This window comes from Suricata suricatta, chromosome 13, assembly GCF_006229205.1.
Source record: "Suricata suricatta isolate VVHF042 chromosome 13, meerkat_22Aug2017_6uvM2_HiC, whole genome shotgun sequence".
Classification (NCBI taxonomy): Eukaryota; Metazoa; Chordata; class Mammalia; order Carnivora; family Herpestidae; genus Suricata; species Suricata suricatta.
In genome coordinates this window covers 6,302,158-6,323,418 of record NC_043712.1, presented here as the reverse complement: position 1 = coordinate 6,323,418, position 21,261 = coordinate 6,302,158, and the positions used below count along the sequence as shown (strand labels likewise).

The 21,261-nt window shown below is 57.6% G+C and overlaps 2 protein-coding genes across 13 annotated transcripts in view; one reads left to right on the top strand and one right to left on the bottom strand.

Annotated features, from left to right (window-relative positions):
* The window catches only part of NUP188 (nucleoporin 188), a 52,701-nt gene extending 50,819 nt beyond the window's left edge, over window positions 1–1,882 (top strand). Inside the window, exons 40-44 of one of the 2 annotated variants that reach the window (XM_029920779.1) lie at window positions 57–290; window positions 425–556; window positions 822–892; window positions 1,022–1,151; window positions 1,258–1,882. In XM_029920779.1, the coding sequence (XP_029776639.1) occupies window positions 57–290; window positions 425–556; window positions 822–892; window positions 1,022–1,151; window positions 1,258–1,434 (744 nt within the window). In that variant the 3' untranslated portion in view covers window positions 1,435–1,882. Of the gene's footprint in view, window positions 1–56; window positions 291–424; window positions 557–818; window positions 893–1,021; window positions 1,152–1,257 lie in introns of both variants that reach the window. The other variant, XM_029920778.1, reaches the window with a different exon arrangement.
* An 803-nt stretch (window positions 1,883–2,685) lies between these two features.
* SH3GLB2 (SH3 domain containing GRB2 like, endophilin B2) lies at window positions 2,686–21,255 on the bottom strand. Of its 11 annotated transcripts, none has more exons than XM_029920781.1 (14): window positions 21,118–21,255; window positions 16,860–17,001; window positions 15,933–16,061; window positions 9,001–9,134; window positions 8,660–8,752; window positions 7,263–7,274; window positions 6,522–6,584; window positions 5,508–5,657; window positions 5,082–5,105; window positions 4,553–4,642; window positions 4,082–4,263; window positions 3,943–3,957; window positions 3,603–3,843; window positions 2,686–3,324 (listed from the first exon to the last, which is right to left on the bottom strand). In XM_029920781.1, the coding sequence occupies exons 1-14, from the start codon at window positions 21,178–21,180 to the stop codon at window positions 3,217–3,219; spliced, it is 1,446 nt and encodes a 481-aa protein (XP_029776641.1). In that variant the 5' UTR covers window positions 21,181–21,255; the 3' UTR covers window positions 2,686–3,216. The 11 variants fall into 11 exon arrangements, with proteins under 11 accessions (XP_029776641.1, XP_029776643.1, XP_029776644.1 ...); XM_029920783.1 differs by having other exon boundaries at window positions 4,163–4,263; XM_029920784.1 differs by lacking the exon at window positions 3,943–3,957 and having other exon boundaries at window positions 4,163–4,263.
* Between the last annotated feature and the right edge of the window lie 6 nt (window positions 21,256–21,261).

Here is a 21,261-nt window from a genome sequence, read left to right as displayed (position 1 = left end):
CCGCGGGGCCGCGGCCGGCTGCGCTGGACTCCACCTCCATTTCTCGTCCCTCTCAGAACAAAAACGGGGATGGCATCCCCTCGGCTGTTGCCCCCCGAGTTCAGCGGCTGCCCCCCGCTGCCGCCGCCGCCCCCTCCTGCTCTTCTTCCAAGCAGCCCGCTGCTGAGACGGAGGCCTCGGAGCAGCGAGCCTTACACACAGTCCAGTACGGGCTTCTCAAGATCCTCAGCAGGACCCTGGCGGCCCTGCGCCACTTCACCCCGGACGTCTGCCAGATCTTGCTGGACCAGGTACCAGCCACCCCCGTGCCATGCCATTGGCTGCCTAGCAGCAAGCCGCAGAGGCTCTCCTGGGTGCCGCTCTACCCTTAAGAGCTGCCTGGGGTCCTAGCTGGGCTCTAGGCTGCGCCCGTCTTGCCTTGCAGTCCCTGGACCTTGCTGAATACAACTTCCTGTTTGCCCTGAGCTTCACCACTCCCACCTTTGACTCTGAAGTGGCCCCCTCCTTCGGGACTCTGCTGGCCACAGTGAACGTGGCCCTAAACATGCTTGGAGAGGTAGGTTGGGTGCTGTCAGATTCTGGCCTCTCAACCCAAGTCTTCTTCCGGTCTCCCGTGGCGTAACTGTGGCCTCGAGCACGTCAGCCTTTCCGAGCCCAGTCCTTTTCCTGAACGAGCTGGTGGGGCCTCCTGGGGGGACTGTGCGGGCTGAGCGAGTAGCTGGCAGACTGCTGGTGCCCGCCTGCCAAGTCAGAGGCTCGCAGCGAGCCACACCTGTTACTGTCACTTTTTTTCTTTCACCCTGTTTCTCTGCCTCCAGCTGGACAAGAAAAAGGAGTCGCTCACCCAGGCCGTGGGGCTCAGCACACAGGCAGAAGGGACCAGAACACTGAAGTAAGAAGCCCCTCTTCTGGAATTTGATCTGGGGCCAGGGTAACCGTGGGTCAGTCCTCCTGGCTCGGCGGTGCACCCCGTGCCTGCCAGCCCGGCTGTCTGCAACAGGACCCCCTCCCCCCGCCCCAGGTCCCTCCTGATGTTCGCCATGGAGAACTGCTTCTACCTGCTCATCTCCCAGGCCATGCGCTACCTGAGGGACCCGGCTGTGCACCCCCGGGACAAACAGCGCATGAAGCAGGAGCTCAGCTCGGAGTTGGTACAGATGGGCAGAGGGCTCTGACCAGAGGGACTGGCAGCGTTCCCTGTGGGTTCCCACCTGGTCCCCACCTCACAGGGCCCTCATTGAGCACTTTCTTTCACAGAGCACCCTGCTCTCCAGCCTCTCGAGATATTTCCGCCGGGGAGGCCCCAGCTCCCCTGCTGCCAGCGTCCTCCCCTCGCCTCAGGGCAAGTCCACCTCACTCTCCAAGGCCAGCCCAGAGAGCCAGGAGCCTCTGATCCAGCTGGTGCAGGCCTTCGTGCGGCACGTGCAGAGATAGGGCGCCGGCCCTGCCACACCCCTCCCCACCCCTCCCCGGCAGGCAGCCTGCACGTCGGTCCTGGGCAGCGGGGGTGCTGCCGGCAGGCCCTACGGGGGCCTGTGTGGACTGAGAGCAGCACCTGTCCTTCCCCCAGGGCAGTCACGACTCCAGCCACCCACCCGCTGGCATTATTTTTATAATAGATCAAGAGGTCCACGGCCAGGTGGGAGCCGTGAGTCTGCTGCACTCACACCCTTGAGTTCAAAATCTCCCAGGGGTGTGGTTCTTCCCTTACGCATTCCCCCCTGCACCTGACCCCGGCCCAGCAGAGGCCAGGAGCCGGTGTCACATGCAACCAGGAAAGGCTGTGTGCACGGCTCTGAAAATGTTTTCCATGCTCTGTTCTTGCAGTTTTTGGTAATACTGTGGTCTATTTATATAAATATTAAAATACTGTTTATAGACAGCTGTGTGATGTGCATTCAGCGCCTGGAGATGAGCACCCATTGTCCCCAAGCATGTGTCCCCGGCCAGGGGCCTGCAAGCGCAGCGGAGGTGTGGGGAGAGCCGGCTGACCTCCCCTCATTACCATCCAGGGAAATGGGGGGAGGGGGGCACTGGGCGGGCGGACACTGGAATTTTCCCTTTCCCGGCCCGCCTGGCTCTCGGTCCCTGGGCGCCCCCATACCTCACTCCCACCGCACACGCTCCGTTTACCGGCAGGTGTAGCCTCTGTCGAAGTTCCGCACCTTCCTAGTTTGAGCTCTGTGCCCCTGCCTCGCCTGCCCCTCCCTGCAGAGGCCCGGGCTGTGGGCCTCCGGGCTGTGGGCCTCCGGCCTCCCAGCACCCAACCGCGAGCCCGCTGCACTCTGCTTAATCTGACACCTGGGCTACAGCCCAAAGCCACCACCTGAAGTTTCTAGAATCAGACTGACCTGGGCCAGAGTCCCTGAGTGGCTACTTGCCAGGTACGGAACTTTGAGGTGACTCTGATCTTCCCTCCTCTGTGAGGACAACGTGAGCGCACGTGAGCAGGGACCAGCTAAAACCCTCCCGACAATTCGACAGTCCACGCCACGGCCCAAATTTAGCAAAGTGTTTCTCAGGAATAAAATGTCTTAACTCGGCCTCGCGTGCAGGAAGAAGAGTTCCGTCTGAGCGGCGCCGGCCCTGTGGGAGAGAGCGAGGCCCGTGGAGGAAGGAGGAAGTGCTGTGGGGACGCTTCCCTTTCCCGTCCCCCAGGCCGGCCCGACAGGAGCCCAGGCCACATGCATGTGAAGGAGGATTTATTGTCACCGGCTGAGAGCAAGCAGACAGGCAGAGTAAAAAGATCAGTTAAAAAGTGAGTGTGGAGAGGCGCAGGCTGCGGCCACCGAAGTCCGGAGCAGGGGCCACTCCGGCCAGGCGCCCCTCACTCCAGCCATCCAGAGGGGCCGGTGCCCGCCTGCCTTCCCCCCGCCGCTGCTGTTGGCGACCAAGAGGCAGGTGCTCTCACCAAGGGCACGGCCCAGGCTGCTGCAGGCCAAGCGCCCACCCCCGTGCGGGCCGAGGGGCCTGGGGCGGCACTGCAGCCGGGTCCCCCTCCTCAGCAGGAGCGGGCAGGACCGGAGAGCTGGGGTGCTCGGCGGATGCAGGCAGTGCTGGGGAGGGGCAGTCAGGGGGCTCCAAAAGCAGGGCTAGGGGCGGGGCCGGGACCATTCGGCCTCTGGGGCCCCCTCACGACTGGATGACCGGGGCCGCACGTGTCCTCTCCTGCCCGGGCCAGAACGGGGGGATGGGCAGGAGGCCGGGGGCGCCTGCTTAGCTGAGCAGTTCCAAGTAGGTGACCGGGACCTTGCCCTTCTTGTTGCCCCTCTCGCCAATGAGCCAGTCAGGGTCCATGCCGGGCAGGCTGTACACAGTGATGAGCTGAAGAGGGCAAAGAGGGACGGTCACACCCTTGCAGGGGCAGAACCGGCAGCAGGACTGCGTGGGGACGGGGCTGCCAGGGTCCCACGACAGAGCAGTCTGCACGTCCAGAGACGACCTCCTCTGCTCTCCGGAGACCCTGCTTCCGAGCCAGAACCGCCTCCGCTTCCCCCCAGCCCTGGCTCCACCCCCAGGACCCCTCAGAGACTTGGAAGCAGGGGTGGGGGGGTCCCTCCTGAGTCCGCCCTCTGCCCCCACCCCCGTGGTACCAGGCCTACCTCGTCAGCCAGCAGGGCCAACTCACTGCTGTCGGCCGCCTCGTAGTCGTAGAGCACCCGGGCCTTCCGGGTCCCGCTGGCCGGTGGGCTCACCTCCTCCAGGCGCAGAGCGGCCTCCCCAGGGGGGGCCAGGCCGGCCCCCGAGGGCCCCACAGGCATAGTGGCCGCGGCAGTGGTGGGCGAGGTGCTGCTGAGAGGCGGGGAGGCAGGCTCCGTGGTGCCCACGAAGGTGCCTGGGAATCTGAAGAGGGGCGATGTCTCAGCCAGGAGTCGTGGACCATGGAGAGCCCCACGAGTTTCACCAAAGCCCCCATCCCCCGGGCCCCCTGCCGCGACTTACATGGCTCCCTGGGAGCTGGCAGCGTGAGGGGAAAAGCAAGGCAAAGGGAAGTGTGAGATGCGCCACCCCGTCCGTGCCATCCTCCTCCCCCCCGGGCGTCCTGGGGAACCTGCTCTCAGAGGTCACCAAGGCCAACCACCTCACTGTCGTCCAGAGGGTCAGCCCTCTACCCGCCCTGTCGCCCTGTGTGTCGCTGGGGGCCGGGGGACCCCGTGGGCACCTCCCCAGCTGTTTCTGCAAGTCCAGCATGTGGCGGTAGCACTGCGCATAGTAAGTCGTCTGGGACTCCACGAACTCATGGAGGCAGCGGAGGTGGTTCACCTGCGGGGCGGAGAGCGGTGCCCGCGGTGAGGGGGGGGGGGCCGGGTGGCGAGACGCTCCCTCCCCCGCCCCGCCCCTGCTGTGCCCCGGGGCTGGGGGCTATGGAGCCTTTGTCACTTGCTCTGAGGCACTTGGAACAAAGCTGAAGTTCCACCCATAGGACCATGGGCTCCAGCGCTGCCCCTCACCGCCTGCCATCTTGTGGACGGCTTGCCAGAGGGGGTGGGGGAGGGCAGGAGGACAGGGGACAATGGGAGAGCAGCGACACGGGGCATGGGGCATGACTCACGTGGGTGCTGCTGATTCCCTCCAGCAGGAGCCGGGTCACTTCTGCCTGCCGGTCAAACTCAGTCTGGGCCACTCGGAGCTCCTGCTCGGCCTGGGAAGGGCCCGGTGCGAGAGAGCGTGTGGTGGCGGCAGGTGCCCCCCGCCCCTCCCGCGCCCCGACGCCCACTAGGAGCAGCCTGTTTCTACTCTGGATGCAGATGGCGCTTCCCCCTGGGGACGTCTAGGAGGCAGGGGTGCACTTCTCAGGCCTGGAGCCCTGGCCCCTGGGGCAGCTGTGACTCTGCTGGGACCCCTCTGGACCTATGCCGTGACCAGTGGCCAGAGACAGACCCGCGGGTGCTCGGCCACGACCTCTGACAACCCGGTACCTCGCCCCTGAGCATGCCACTCCCCTGTGTGCCCAGAGGGACTGTGGGGGCAGTCTCCCCACAGAGCGGAAGCGATGCCCTCACAGCGGCCCCGACCTGCTGTCCCTTCCCGATCCGGACCCGCTTAAGGCCTCTGCTCCCCAAGCCCCAGCCCAGCCTCACCTTGTCCACCTCATCGTTCCAGAGCTTCAGAGACGGCAACAGGACCAGGCAGCAGGGGAGGGAGGGGCCACCAGTCAGCGGGGGAGTAGGGGGAGGGCAGCTGGACCCCAGAGCCCGCGCCCTGCCCCAGCTCCCCCAAGAGCCCACCTCTTCCCGCCCCGCACCCTTCCCGGTAATCCAGCCGGGAGCTGAGGCGGGGACGCGGCCTGGTGTGAGCAGGGGCGCGGACCGCCACGGTCCAGACCAACATGCTGCATGCAGGGAAGGTAGGGGACAGCCAGCTGGGAAGCCCTGCTGGGGTCTCTCCTACAGCGTCAGCCCCCGGGCTCTGGCGGGAGACCGAGCGTCCCCCGTCCCACCCTGGCGCTCCGCTAAGGCCGGTGGGCTGGGACGCAGGACCGTGTGACCCTAGGCCAGTCACTGAACCTTTCTGTCCTTCGCCAGAGAAAGGCAGCCTCGCGCCCGAGTCACACTGGGGTTCAATGGCAAAAGAAAAAAACAGGGCGGGCTCCACCCTCCGGGATATTCCTCCTTCCACTCGGCCCAGGAAAGCGGGCAGGAAGTGTCATCCAGAGTCTAAAGAAGAAAGACCCCCCTCCCCCCACCACGACTTAGGAGACCCGTCTCTCCTGCCCAGTGTGGGAAGTCTATGCTGATGGCCTAAGCAAAACAAGGTGAGCCCTGCAGCCCGAGATGTCCCACCACGGTGCCACTTAGAAAACCAGAACGTGGGCAGTGGCCCCTGCACGTGTGCACGGGGGACACCCAGCAAGAGGGGCCTGGCGGAGTGAACTGGGGCCGCCGCCTCGGGGCACAATGGCCCAGCCACTGCCTGAGTGCACGCGCACGCGGCAACATGCAGGGACAGAGGTGGAGACGAGCCGGAGCGTGCCGCCCACGGCAGAGACGGAAGGTCGGGGACAAAGGCAGAAGAGGCACGGCAGTGGTGGCAATGGGTACAATGGGACAGACGTGGTTGACCCACGTCCCAAACTACAAGCAAACACCTAGTGGCCAGAGATCCCACGATACCGGAAGCCCACGTGACCCCGCCCCGCCCGCCTCTCTCCTCCTTTCCCCCACCCACAGGGGTCCCCGACCCTCGCTGCTCGTTCTCTGGGTCTCTCCTCGCTGCCGCGACACCAGGCAGATGTGCCAGGGCGGCAGGACAGCACCACCCTCGGCTCCAGTCCGGGAAGGCAGGGGGCGGACCTCAGGGCCCGGGGAAGACGGGGCCACTGCCCCCAGCGGCCCATGCTGTCCCGTCCCGTGCAGCTGGCCCGGCTGCCACCTCCAGGAGGCCACTCGGGGAAGTGAGGACTCGGGGCGCAGGGTGCGCGCAGGGGGCCAGAGGCAGGGCTGCGGCCCTCCAGGCTCCCGGGATGGGCCCTGTGCTGCTGCAGGCACAGGGAGGCCGGGCGGCAGGGGTGGGGCGCTTACCGCAGAGGCGCTGGCCGAGAGAATGTAATTACGAGGTCTAGTCTCCTGAAAGTCAGGCACCGTCTGGCGGGAAGAGGCGACGGAGGGGAAAGGGGGTCACATGGGGCCGGGCACCGCCCCAGAGTCTCCCCAAGGGAGAGGCCGGGAGCCCCTGGCCCAAGGGACGGGAGGCTGCAGACACGTGCCACACGGCCCCCTTCTCCCCGCTCCAACCTCCTGGGTGCCGGTGGGCTTAGGGACACAGAGAGGCAGACAAAGACCAAGTGGGTGGTGGCACTGGGAGCCCAGAAGAGCAGAACCCCGGGGGGCTTCGGGGTGAGTTGCAGATCGGGTCTGGCGCCCTCCTCCCCGGTCCCCAGTCTCACCCAGATGCCCCAGGTGGAGCACAGTTGTCCAGACAAAACCCATCCCCCAACCCCAGCTTTCTCTATCCCAGAATCTCCACACGGCACGGCCTCTCGCTCCTGCAGCAAAGACCAGGCCCCTCCCCCACAACAAGATGGACAGATGGATGCATGGATGGACAGGGTGACAGGCTTCCCATATTTGCAAAAAGCTGACTCACAGGCTCTAGTGCCCGGCGCCCCCCTTAACCGGAGGCTCCGCATGGCAGGGCCTCTGGTGGGGAGACCAGCTGCTTGCAAAATGCCCAGGAAGTCCCCGGGGCCAGCACGGCACCACGGCCCGAGGCGGGGACGGGCCAACCGGAAGCAGCACAGCACGTGGGATAGGTATACTCACATCTCCCTCACACTGAGCCAAGTTACCCAAAGCAGAACGGAAAGGAACAAAAACAAAGAGTTAGTGAGTCCACAGCGCAGGCGGGAGCAGGTACCCCCCCAGGAGCCCCGGCCACAGGGGACGGCAGGTGGCGGGCGGGCAGCTGACCCTGCCCTCCGGAAGGAGTCCTGCTACGAGTGTGTGTGCGCGCGTGTGTTTACCGGGTGGGGAGAGGGTGTGACCTGCTGGGCTCCGGTCCTCCGTGACGCTCGCCGCACCCAGGCGGCCGTGGGCCGGCTCTGCGGGGCGCATCCTGGTCTAAGCCAAAGGCTGGAGGTTGTCCGGGCCAGACAACTGGACACGTGACTAAGGGAAGGCTCCCCTGGCCTCCCTGATAGAGGACGAGCTTATTCTGGCCAAGGGTCTCCAGAGAGACATCTGGCCCTGGGGGATGGGGAGGACTGTCCTGTGCAGGCGACTCAGGTCATCCTACCAACCACAGCGAGACTCCAGTGGCTGAGCCCTGCCTCCGATCTGGCCCGGAACACCTGGATGAGTGAGACCCTGCCTTTGGCTGTCCCCAGAGGCAGTGCAGGCCCAGGCTCCATGGTCCCGAGTGGCCACACGGTGGGAAGGGGACGCGATGAGGGTTTGGGGCTAGAATCCTCATGAGCGGCTGAGAGCTGGGCAGGCACAGGGCCTTCCCTGGACTCGCAGTTCCCTCCTCAGAGCACAAAGTGGCCTCTAGGCCTCTGTGCCCCCCAAGCAGCCTGGCATGGCAGGAGTGCGCTCGCCCTCAGGCCCGCTCTCTCCACCCTGGCCTTGCCCTGGTCAAACTGCGCCACGCAGCGTCCGCTGGGCTGGCCGGGCCGGGCAGGCCTCAGCGAGTTGAGAGGGAACGGAGAACCGCGAGGTCCTGGCCCGACCCGTGTCGTGCAGCTAACCTGAAAGGGCCCTCGGTCGTGCCCGAGCAGGTGGGCGGTCCAGCTCCGGGGTTCACACCGTCAGGGCACCCCCGGGACCAGCACTGGAGCGGCGGGCGGGGGAGTTAGTAAGGGGGAGCCATGCCCGGGCAGAGCCGGGGGACAGAGCGAGCATCTGCGGAGAGCGGGGCAGGGCAGGGCCATGCGAGAAACTCCCGACGGGCTGGCTGTCTGGGGAGGCTGTGGCGAGCCCTCCGCCCGCCCCAGAAACCTCCGCCCCGGGACCCAGGGCTCTGGGTGGCCGGGCTTCCCTCGGAGGGGCAGAGAAGCACGCCCCGAAGCGGTCAGCTGGGACCAGCGCCCCCCAGCCAGGCCTCTCCAGACAGGGATGGGGAAGAAAGGTCATGCCAAACATCAGCTCCCTTCACCCCCCACCGCCAGCTCCAAGCAGAACTGGGGGAGGGGCGGGGGCAGGAGCCCGGCAGGGACACCTACCGTGGCTTTGGCTTCCGCAGCCTTGGCCTTCTTCAGCCTTGCTTTGCAGGCATCCAAGTCCAGACGTCTGTTTTGGAGGAGACGTCTCTCTTTCTGTGGGGTGGGGGACAGGGCAGGGTGAGACCCCGGGCAGCTCTGGGAGACCCCACAGCGCCGTCCGGTCCATACGGGGAAACGGAGGCCCGGACGGGGGAGGTCACCCACTATGGCACTCAGCCCATGGGCGCCACGTCCGAGGCCCAGGAGGGCCGGCTCCCCAACCCGGGAGGAGAGCCTAGGCTCAGCGGCTCCGAGAAGGACGCCGCAGCTCCCGGAGGGCAGGGTGGCCCTGGGTCTCTCACCGAAATGGTCTTCCAGTCCCCTTCCAGGAAGTTGCGCAGAGGCGTGAGGAAGTTGATGGACGCTGTGTGGATGAAATCCCTCTCGGCGGCTCCCAGGCGCTTTTCGGCTTCTGCTACCTTGATCAGTGTCTTCCCTGATGAAATGGAATTTAAGGGTGAGGAAGGGGCGCAGGCTGCTGTGACCGCAGAAGCAGGGCGGGAGGGGACCCGGACAGAGGTGTGCTGATGAGGCACCGGCAACGATGCTCAGCGCGCAGGGGCTGCCTTGGGAAACCGCGGAAGCAGCCTACGTATCCATCGCCCAGGGCCTGACAAATACAGAGCGGGGCACCCAAAGCGCGGAGCACTACACGGCATTAAAAACGGGGGAGGAGTGGGACTTCCAGAACATCAGAGAAAGGAGCTCAACAAATCCTGTTCCCCAAGAGCACTGGAAAAAAGTGGACTCGGGAGCCCAGGGGGCTCAGTCGGTTGAGCGTCTGCCTTCGGCTCAGGTCATGATCTCACGGTTCGTGGGTTCGAGCCCCACTGAGCCCTGTGTCGGGCTCTCTGCTGTCAGCGCAGCGCCTTCTTCGCATCCTCTGTCCCCCTTGCTCACTGCCCCTCCCCTGCTTGCTGTTTCTCTCAAGGTAAATAAACGTAGAAAAAAAAAAGCGTATGCAATTGTCAAAAGCAAACATTTGCTGGGGCGCCCGGGGGGTTCAGTGGGTTAATCGTCCGGCTTCGGCTCAGGTCATGATCTCTCAGTCCGTGGGTTCAAGCCCCGCATCGGGCTCTGTGCTGACAGCTCAGAGCCTGGAGCCTGTCTTCAGATTCTGGGACTCTTTCTCTCTCTGACCCTCCCCTGCTTGCTCTCTGCTCTGTCTCTCAAAATAAAGACATTAAAACAAATTTTTTTTACAAAAGCAAACATTTCTGGACTCTGGAAATTGGCCAAAGGAAATGAACTGAGACTATTTACTCAAGAACTACGGGACCTTAGTAAGAACAATGGGAGCCTGAGGCTTTCTGGCCTGCAGGGACCCCCATCTCACTGCAGTCTCGCTGCTAGGTGGGCGGGGTAGGGGAGGGGAAGGCAGTGGGATTGGGCTGGGAACACAGAACTATCCACGGACCACTGTCAAAAACAATGGCGATCTCAATGGTAAGCAATCGGGCAAGGCCAGCATTACATACAGCTGACTTGAACAGGAACGCTGGTTGGAACAGATCTGCCAGAAATTTACTGGGAGATCTGGAAACAAGTCGTTTGGGCCCTCGCAAACTCCCACACGCCTCTGGTGATCTGGAAGGCTCTACGTGTGGGTGTGCAGCACACTCAGGAGAGAATGGAGAGAACCCGAGGTATCTGCTCAGCCCCTGCCACATGGGAGGCTTTACACACAAAGCAAAAGCGGGCAGACTTGTAAGCTACTTGAATTCTGAAGGTGTGCCCCCAGACCCCCACAAATTCATCAGTAAAGGCTTCATGGTTCAAGATATTCAAGCACAACCTACCATCTATCACCGCCTGACTACTAACATATGCTAACCCAGGAGCAAGCCCCAGGGATATTAGCTTAAAATTCAAAAAAGAATAGGGGCGCCTGGGTGGCTCAGTCGGTTGAGTGGCCGACTTCAGCTCAGGTCATGATCTTGTGGTTCGTGGGTTCGAGCCCCACGTCGGGATCTGTGCTGACAGCTCAGAGCTGGAGCCTGCTTCTGATTCTGTGTCCCCCTCTCTCTCTCTGCTCCTCCCCCATTCCTGCTCTGTCACTCTCTCTCAAAATTAAATAAGCAGTTAAAAAAAATGAATGACTTAAAAAAAAGGTGAAAGTGGTAGCTGGATACTGCAAGGGACGCCGACTCTAAACAACTAGCTCAGACCAGTTTCTAAACAAACAGCATCAACAACCTCCAAGTGATTCAGAATCCAGCTACTGTGTTATCTAGAATGTCTACATTTCAGGGCACCTGATGCCTGGTCTCTCTCTCTCTCTCAAAAATAAACAAACATTAAAAAGAAAGAAAAAAAAGAAAAAGAAAGAAAATGTCCAGATTTCGGGGCACCGGGGCGGCTCTGTCAGTTAAGCGTCTAACTTCCAAATTCGGCTCAGGTCATGATCTCATGGTTCGTGGGTTCCAGCTCCATGCTGGGTTCTCTGCTGTCACCGCAGAGTGTGCTTTGGATCCTCTGTCTCCCTCTCTCTCTGCCTCTCCCCTACTCACTCTCTCTCAAGATAAAGAAATATTAAAAAAATTTTTTTAATGTTCAGATTTTAACAAAACACTATAAGACATGCAAAGAGATAGGTAATCAGTAGGCTCCCTGAGACTCAGATGTTAGATTTAGCAAAGACTCCTCAAGGCTCCTACAAATACACACACACACACACACACACACACACACACACACACACACGTATATATATTTAATTTTTTAATGTTTACTTATTTTGGGGAGAAAGAAAGCTAGAGTCAGAGCGCGAGTGGATGGAGCATAGAGAGGGAGACACAGAATCTGAAGTAGGTTCCAGGCTCCAAGTTGTCAGCACAGAGCCCCACGAGGGGCTCAAACTCATGAACCATGAGATTATGACCTGAGCCGACGTCAGATACTCAACCGACTGAGCCACCCAGGCGCCCCTAGATATATATTTTTTGTGATGCTTAAAGAATTAAAAATGTGATGACGATGACTCATCAGATAAATATCAAGAAAAAAAATAAAAACTATTAAAAAGAGAACTCTGGGGTTAAAAAGCACCACAACTGATATACAGAATCTACCAGAAGGGCTCAACAGCAAGTCCAAGCTAGCCGCAGGAGAAATCAGTAATTTTAAAGACAGGTCAATAAAATCTAATCCGAAGAATAAAAAAAATTGAGTAACAGTGAACAGAACCTCAAAGACCTACAGGATACCGTGAAACAAACCAACATATGAGCAATGGAAGTCCCGGAAGAAGAGGAGAGAACGGGTCAGAGAAGATATTTGAAGAAATAATAGCTGAAAATGTCCTGATTTTGATAGAAAGCATTAATGTCCATATCCAAGAAACTCAGCAAACCCGTAATAGGATAAATGCAAAAGGATGGGCAGCCGGACGGCTCAATCAAGCTGCTAAAAGACTAAGACAAAAAGTCTCCAGAACAGCAAGAGAGAAGCAACTCATCACGTACGAGGGAGACACTATGAGACACGTCCCGTCAGAATGGGCGCCTGGCTGGCTTAGCTGGAAGAATGACTGACTCTTGAGCTCAGGGTCTGGGTTTGAGCCCCACGGGTGTAGACATTACTTAAATTAAAAAAAAGAAAAGAAAAAAAGAAACAATGGAGCCCAGGCAGCAGTGAAATGATATATTCAAAGTAATAAAAGGAAAAAAACTTTCATCCAAGAATTCTACACATAGCGAAATTGTCCTCCAAACTGAACACAGGGGCACCTGGGTGGCTCGGTTGGTTAAGCCTCTGACTTCGGCTCAGGTCATGGTCTCACGGTCTAGGAGTTCGAGTCCCGCATCAGGCTCTGTGCTGAACGCTCAGAGCCTGGAGCCTGCTTCCGATTCTGTGTCTCCCTTGCTCTCTGCCCCTCCCCCGCCTTTGTCTCTTTCACAAATAAACATTAAAAAAAAATTTTTTTAAGTGAACATAAAATAAAGACATTTCCAAATTACCAAGACTGACAGACTCCATCGCTAGGCAACCTGACATAGAAGAAATATTTCACGTTCAAAGGTAAGAACACCAGATGGTAACTTGAACCCACATAAAGCAATAAAGACAACCAATAAAGGTAATTATATAAGCAAATATCAAAAAAAATACATATTTTTTCTCTTTTCTTAACTGATTTAGAAGATTATAAAACCGTAACTATATGGGGTGTCTGGGTGGCTCAGTTGGTTGAATGTGACTTGTGCTCAGCTCATGATCTTGAAGTTTGTGGGTTTGAGCCCTGCATCAGGCTCTGTGCTGACAGCTCAGAGCCTGGCACCTGCTTTGGACTCTGTGTCTCCCTCTCTCTGTCCCTCCCTCCCCCGATTGTGCTCTATCTCTCTCAAAAAACAATAAAACAGTAACTATAAAACTATATTGTTGGGGCGCCTGGGTGGCTCAGTCGGTTAAGCGTCCGGCTTCGGCTCAGGTCAGATCTCACGTTCGTGGGTTCGAGCCCTGCGTCAGGCTCTGTGCTGACTCTAGCTCAGAGCCTGGAGCCTGCTTCCCGTTCTGTGTCTCCCTCTCTCTCTGCCCTTCCCCTCTCATGCCCTGTCTCTCTCTGTATCAAAAATAAATAAAATATAAAAAACAAACAAAGAAACAAAAAAACTATATTGTTGGGTTTATACAAAATAGAGATGAAATTTATATGATAACAGTACAAAGGAAGGGAGAGGGGATGGAGGTATATTGGAGAAAAATTTTTATATTTACTGGAATAAGTCAATATTATTCTGAAGCAGACTTCAATAAGTTAAATTACATACTGTAAAACCACTAAGAAAAACTTTGTGTTAAAAAAGCAACAAAGAAATTAAAATGTGACACTAGTAAATATCTATTTAACATAACAGGAGTAAAGAAGGAAAACATGAACAAAAATGACCTGACACAGAAAATAATAAGATGGCATAGGTAAACCCAACCAATCAATAATTATACTAAATATAAAAGGATTAAACACTTCAAACAAAGGATGGTCAGACTGAATTATTTTTAAATCCAAATATATGCTGTCTATAAAACATAGACTTTAGGCTTAAAGATGTAAATAGGTTAAAAATAGAAGGACAGAAAAAGATATACTATGTAAACGATAACCATAAGAGAACAGGAATGGGTGAACGACTATCAAATAAAACGGACTTTAAGACAACTGTGACCAGATTAAAAAAAAAAGACAACTGTGACCAGAGACAAAGAAAGAACAGTATTTTACAATGATAAAAGAGTCCATTCATTAGGAAGATATCACAATAATAAACATACAAACAACAGAGCTCCAAAAATATACGAAGTAAACACTGACAGACGAAGCCAGAAGTAGACAATTCAACAGAAATAGTCAGAGACTTCAATACTTCTCAAGAATGGACAGAACAAGACAAAATCAGCAAGCACACAAAACCTGAACAACACTATCAACCAATTTCTCCTGTCATCTCTACAACAGTCCACCTGACAACAACGTAATGTATGAACTTCTCAAGTGAACAGCAACATTCTCCAGGAGACTAGACTAGGTTAAGTCTTAATAAATGTAAAAGGATTAAAATCATACAAAGCATATTCTCTGACCACACTGAAATTAGAGGTCAACAACAGGGGCACCTGGGTGGCTCAGTCAAGTGTCCGGCTTTGGCTCAGGTCATGATTTCACGGTTCATGGGTTTGAGCCCCGCGTCGGGCTCTGTGCTGACAGCTAGCTCAGAGCCTGGAGCCTCAGATTCTGTGTCCCCCCCTCTCTCTGACCCTCCCCTGTTCATGCTGTCTCTCTCTCTCTCTCTCTCTCTCTCTCTCTCTCTCAAATAAATAAAAAGCATTAGGAAAAAAAGTCAACAACAGAAGGAAACTTGGAAAATCCACAAATATTTGGAAATTAACCACAACCCTGCTGGTAGGAATATAAAAGCACACAGCCACTTTGAAAAAGTTTGGTAATTTTCTAAAAAGTTAAACCTAATTTTACCATATGACCTAGCAAGTCCATTCCCAGGAGAAGTGAAAACATATGTCCTCACAAAGTTCTGTATGTAAGCATTCATAAGGAAATATACCAAATGTCTATCAAATGGTGAATGGATAAAGAAAATATGGCCTAGCCATACAACAGAATACTATCCAACAATTACAAGGAGTGAAACCTTTTTAAAAATTTTTAAAAAATTTTTTTTATTTTTGAGAGAGACAGAGCATGAGAGGGGGAAGGGCAGGGAGAGAAGGAGACACAGATCCCAAGCAGGCTCCAGGGTCTAAGCTGTCAGCACAGAGCCCAATGGAGGGCTCGACCCCTTGAACTGTGAGATCATGATCTGAGCCAAAGTCAGACACTTAACCGACTGAGCCCCCCAGGCGCCCCCACGGAGTGAAATCTTAAAACACATTACAGGGGCGCCTGGGGGGCTCAGTCAGTTAAGCCTCCGACTTCGCCTCAGGTCAGCTCTCACGTTCGTGGGTTCAAGCCCCGCGTCAGGCTCTGTGCTGACAGCTGGCTCAGAGCCTGGAGCCTGCTTCCGGTTCTGTGTCTCCTCTCTCTGCCCCTCCCCCTCTCATGCTCTGTCTCTCTCTGTATCAAAAATAAATAAAACATTAAAAAAAAAATTTAAACACATTACAACACAGGTGAACCGCAGAGACAGTACGCTCGGTAGAAGAAGCCAGATGCAAAACACGACACATCGTATGATTCCATTTACACGAAATGTTCATATCATACGAAAGCAGCACAAGTTATAGACACACAGCGCACGCCAGCAGTTGGCCGGGGTGGGATTGGGGACCGATTCTAAGTAGACACAGAATTCTTTAAATTGGACTAGGGGGATGTTTGCCCAGCTCTAAATTTACTAAAAATCATTGAATGCCACATTTAAAACAGGTGCATTCTATGGTATGTAAATTATACCTCAATGACACTTTAAAAATTAAAAAAAAAAAAAAAAGACTAAGGTGGCTCTCTAAGTACCACAGTGGAGAGGTACCTAAAACAAGGCCAAGTTTAAAAATCAGGCTGCAGAACGGGACACGCGGTATGATCAAGCCGAAACTGGTTAAAAGAGACCCGTTTTTCACTCTGTTTTCATCTACACTGACTGAGGTTTTTACAAGTAGAATGAATGCAGACATTATTTGTATACGTTAAAAAAGACAGACAAAGAAAGGAAGGGAGAGACAGGAACGTATGAGAGCAAGAGGCCACGACCCCCGACCCCGGCCGTGGGGCTCAGCTCACCATAGGGCGTGGTGGGCCCCAGCTCGCCGGCCGCCTCTGCCATGTACTGTGCCAGCAGCTCCCCATTGGTGACCCGCGAGGGCGCCTTCCTGTCCAGCTTCTCATACAGGAGCTCCTCCACTCGGGCACCTGCAGGGAGACAGCAGCCATAGCCACAGGGCTCTTCAGTCCAACCCAAGGATGGAAGCCACGGGGACAGCAACAGACCCAGAGCAGGGCCTGCCCACGGGGTGTCTGGCTGGGTGACTTGCAGAATGTCTGTTCTGGTGCCTACCCCCACCCTGACAAACTGGCACTCAACCTCGCAGGACCCCTCGCTCCAGCGAGGGAGAATCCACAACTCAGAGATATGAAATGCCTGCCCCGGGCCCCATGGCTGGGGGTGACAGGCCCAAAGTCAGGGCGGTTCATTTCTCCCTCGGTACAAAAGAAATTTATAGAACGGGACACACATGTGGATAATGCCCTGGTGCCGGCTCCAGAAAGCTCTCAGGACAATTATGCAGCCCACTTACAGGCGGACAAGTGTCAATGACCCTAAGAAAGCCCACCCTCCCCCCCGGGGCTCTCTCTGGGCCTTTGCTTGCACTCATTCCTTGCTCCTGCTCGAGGTGTGACCCTGGGCAAGCCCTCTTCCCTCTCTGGGCCTCGCTGCCCTCTCAAAAGTCCCGGCTCGTGTTTCTCCTCCCTCTTCTCCAGAGTGTGTGTTAGCTTCAAGCATTTTTTCATCTCCTCCGTCCAAAACTTAACATTTCCGCTGTTCCAGAAAGCGCATCTTGGAGCCCATCACTGAGTCCACTGACTTCTCTGACTGCCCACCGCCATCCGCCAGCGGGGGTCGGCAGCCCCAGCAACCAACCCACAGCCCCCCGCCGCCCAGCTTCCGCACCCCCCGCGCCCCGCCCAGGACCACCGGTGCCCACTCACTGGGGTTGGGCTGCAGAAGCACCTCCGTCTGTCGCAGGATCTTCTCAGTCCAGTTCTTGGTGCTGTCGGCCCGGGCCAGGAGGTTTTCAAAGTGGGCATCCAGCTCGGTCTTCTCTGCCTGGCCGAACTTCTCCTCCGTGAACTGTGGGTGGGGAGGGATTGGGAGGTGGGGAGGGCTCCGAACTGCCCCACCCTCCCACGCCTCCCCCACCAGCTAGAACGCGGCCCAAGGTTAAGAAATCTGCTTTGCCCCTAACCTGTTCAGTGACCTTGATTGAGTTACAACCCTGTTCTGTGTTTCAGTTTGCCTTTCTGGAAAATTAGATTGGACCAGAGTTCGGGGATCATGGCTTCTTCTGGAAATCCAATGAAAGCTACAGACTCCCTCTGTCCCCCGCCAACAAAAATGCCCATTTGCACAAAATCTGGCATATAACTTAGAGGGAATCAGGAGTCCTTGGGAGCCTATTTCTAGGGGCCCTCCTAACCTGGCTCTGAAGGAAAGCACTTGGTAGCAGGTGCTCAGGGAAGTATGGGGCCTGAAGCAAAGTCTGGGGTTATCATAGGGCTCCATGGGGGGCTGGGAGCCACCCAGGTCCCAGAATCAGAGGGACCAGATTCACGTCTCAGTTCTGCCACTGAAGAGCTGTGTGACCTTGGGCAAGTGGCTTTGCCTCTCTGGCATCAGTTTCCGGCCACGGTCTGGCAGGGAGTCGGGATAAGGTGCTGCCCTGAGGAGCTGCTGGATGGAGAGGTGGCCTGGACGGACAGGGAGTGTGTGTGAACAGGATGACCACGTGGCTGGCCTCTGGTGGCGTGGTGTGTGGACGGGGAACACCACTAGCCCATCAGAGCCAACTGCCTGGGCACACACAGGGCCCAGAGAGCTCGGCAGCCCCGCCTCGAGGCCGGGCAGGAACCAGGATGTCACAGGGTCAGAGCCAGGAGAAGCTGCACAGGCACAGGGGAACACCCAGCCCCTGTCCTGACTCTTGTGATCTAGAAGGCCATCTCTAGCCAGAAGAAGGAGCCTGCTCAAGGTCATAGCCAAAGAGCAAACGGGTTCAGACCTGCAGGAGTAAGACCAGTAATAATGACAATAGATACTGTTGACCACATCTAGAGCCCCACCCTGGGCCGAGCCAGCGACCCACCTTCTGCAGCCCTCCAAGGCAGACGGGCCAAGTTTCCCATGTCACAGATGATGCCACTGAAGCTAAGCCAGAGGGCAGCCTCTGCACAGACTGGGAGTCTGGAGGCCCTGTTCAGGCTACTCAGCAGGGGTAAATCACCCAGAGGCTGAGGACAGCTCTGGCCCAGCCACAGGGGGCAGCTCGGGCTTGGCAGCCATCAATTATGCAACAGGGCTTGGGTTTCTCCCTGCGGGGCTGGGCTGGGCAGGCTTCTGGCCCGTGGCTCCCCACCTGGGAACCAGCTGCGCCCCACTTCCGCCCCCACCCCTCCCCACTCCTCTGCCTCCTCACCTTCCCCACACTGGGGCCTCCCGGAGCCAGGCCCAGAGCAGGCCTTACCTCCCAGCCTCTTGAGGGGTAGCGTTAGCCCCACTTTCCAGATGAGCAAAAGCAAGGCTCAGAAAGACAAAATCCCCTCTCTGATCATCAGCTCCCCACCCTAGCATGTGGGGAAAACAGGACCTAACTCCCAGAATATTTGGAAACTCACAGCACAGGCCTAATCACTGTTAGCTGCTGTCATCCCCATGAATAAAAGGCCCCATTCCCATCCCTCCTCGGAGCTACCTATGAACCCCCTCACCCCAGTGGTACCAGTCACCCTCCATTAGGTGACCAGGTCACCCAAATGTGTGCCTCCGCATAGCTTCTCCTCACCAAGGTTGGCGGCAGCCACTCCCCACCGAGCCATGGGGTACCCATCCCTCACACCCCACATCTGCCCGGTTCAACGTCCTACTGGGCTCTCCTGTCCCACGTTCACTGCTGCCCGCCTGGCTCAGAGGATGACAATGACACCACCCCCTTGGCTTCCATTATTATTACTTCTGCCACTGCTGTGACGATTGCAGTTACTACTAGTATTAGTACTCTCACTTCTGCTGCCCGCGCTGGCATCTTACTCAAACACACCCTAGGTCTTCCTGCCTTGATGTGCTTAGCTGGGCGGTTCCCAGCACCCGGACCAACCTCACGAACCCCTCCTGACTTTCAAGGCACGGTTCAGGGACCGGAAGCCATTCCAGAATCACTCATGTAGAAGGGATCCTGCTCTCCCAGGACCAGGCTCCTGTTCCCTACTGGATGGGGGGTGGGGCAAGGCTCTTAAGGGCGCCCCTGATACATGGAGGGACTGATTTCCCAGCATGTCCTGGGACATAGCAAGGTGGCACCTAGGCAGAGAAGCTGCCCACGCATTGATATGAAAGACCTCCTCCTATCTCTCCTGTCTCACCGACTCCTATCCCAGCCAGGACTGACCTCAGCGGGTCGCCCGAGGGTCCTCTCCTACCCAGGTCACATTTCGAGCCTCTCTCTTCTTTGGCCAGCTACCCTGCCCCATCCCTCCAAAAACGCAGAGCCTCCTGCTTTAGGAGCCGATGTCTGCAGAGTCTGAGGCTACTCCCTGCAAGATGGCAGCAGCAAGGGTGGGCGTGCATAGCCAGAGAAAGCCTCTATTTATAAAGCTCCCAGCTCCCTCCTCCACCCCAGGGAGTCGGGAGCCTGGGCGCTGGCTCCCACTCCAGTAATGGGCGACCCAGGGGGCCTGTCCCCCCAGGGAGACCTGAGGCCACGGGGGCCCAAGCCTCCCCACACCCCATGCTCCGCAGGCCCTGGCCAAGTCAGGTGCCAGGCCCCCACAGTATCAGGAAACTGGCTGATCAGGTTTTTCCCAGATGTGGGAGATAGAGTGGAAGGACTCCCCACCTTCCATATGGGCTGGGGCGGGAGGGGCGGGGGGACAACCGATGAGCTCTAGGGTCCCAGCAACCCCACGGGGGCTGGGGTCACCTGCTGGACTTGAAACATCAAGCGGCAAACCCTCCCTGGGGCACTAATCCTCAGCAGGACGAGGGACATGGTGCTTTCTAGTAAACATGGCACTTGGGTTTCTGAGAGACTGGGGCTGGGGCTCTCCGGGGAGAGCCAACACCAGCAGCAAGGACAAACAATAGGACTTGTTCCCAGGGCACTGCGACAGGCCAAGCCCCAGGTCTGCAGGCTCCCCTGGAGGCAGACTGGTGTTCCGATTGACAGAAGGGGACATGGAGGCCGAGATAAGTGACTTGCCCAAGGTCACATGCCACACAGGTGCAATCCTAACTACATTAACACTCCTACTAAGCTTGCCTTTGGTGAGTATGTACGTGCAGAGTGCCACAGAAGCCTCACAACCATCCTGCGAGGGACTGCTAGTCCCATTTTTCAGGTTGAACAACTGAGGCCAAGAGATGAAGCCCCTTCCTCAAGGTCACAAGAGAGAGCAGCATCCATGCCCACCGCAGCGGACGCCAGGTCTTCATCAATACATTAAGCTGCCTCAGTTTCACTCCTGGCCCGGGAACGGATAGGACTTCTTCCAACCCCGGCATCACCGGCCTGGACAGCTTCCCAAGGAGGGCACCCAGCCAGACCTTAGCCCTCTCCCCATCCCCCAGGCTTGGAGAAATAGGAAAAACAGGCCTCCCATGGAGCAAAAGGAAATAACCCCAACGTCTCGGCTTCCGGACTGACTACCCAAGCAGTGTAAAGGGCATCTGAGGGAATCAGTACGCCAGGCCATTGCACAGGTACAGAGACTGAGGCTCGGAGAAGGGGTCGTGGCGGGTGCACGGTCCTTGGGCCTGGGACTCAGGCCTCCAAACGCCTTCCAGAGTCACTGCTGGGCAAGGGCGGGGAGGCAGGAGACGCCTGGTGCTCTCTCCCTGCCCCGGGCGGGCGCCACGGAGAAGGGGTAACCCAGCCAGTCGAAACGCTAAACCCTGATCCGTCTCCCCAGGCAACCGAGTCGAGGCCCGGCTCTGTCCCCGGCCCTGGGCCACGCTGAGGGTGCGGCCAGAGCGGCCAGACGCCACGGGCTCTTTCTCTCTTCGGAGCGGCGCTGTAGTAGGCGCTGGCGGGGGGGCGGGTGGGGGGGGTGCAGAATATTCCCACAGCGGGAAATGGGGTGGCAGTCCGAGGGGCTTCTCCTGCGCCCCCCGGCTCTACTGCAGGGTTGCTCCCGGTCCGCCCCACATCCGGGCCCCGAGAGCCGGCCGCGCGAGGCCCAGGGCGCACGGCCTCACCTGCACCGCCCGGGTGAAGAAGATGCCCGCGTCCGACGCCAGCTTCTTCATGTTGAAGTCCATGGCGCGCCACACGGCCGGCCGCGCACGGCCCGAGCGTAGCCTGGCCGCCCCCTGCCCGCCGCCGTCGGCCCGCACCCCGCC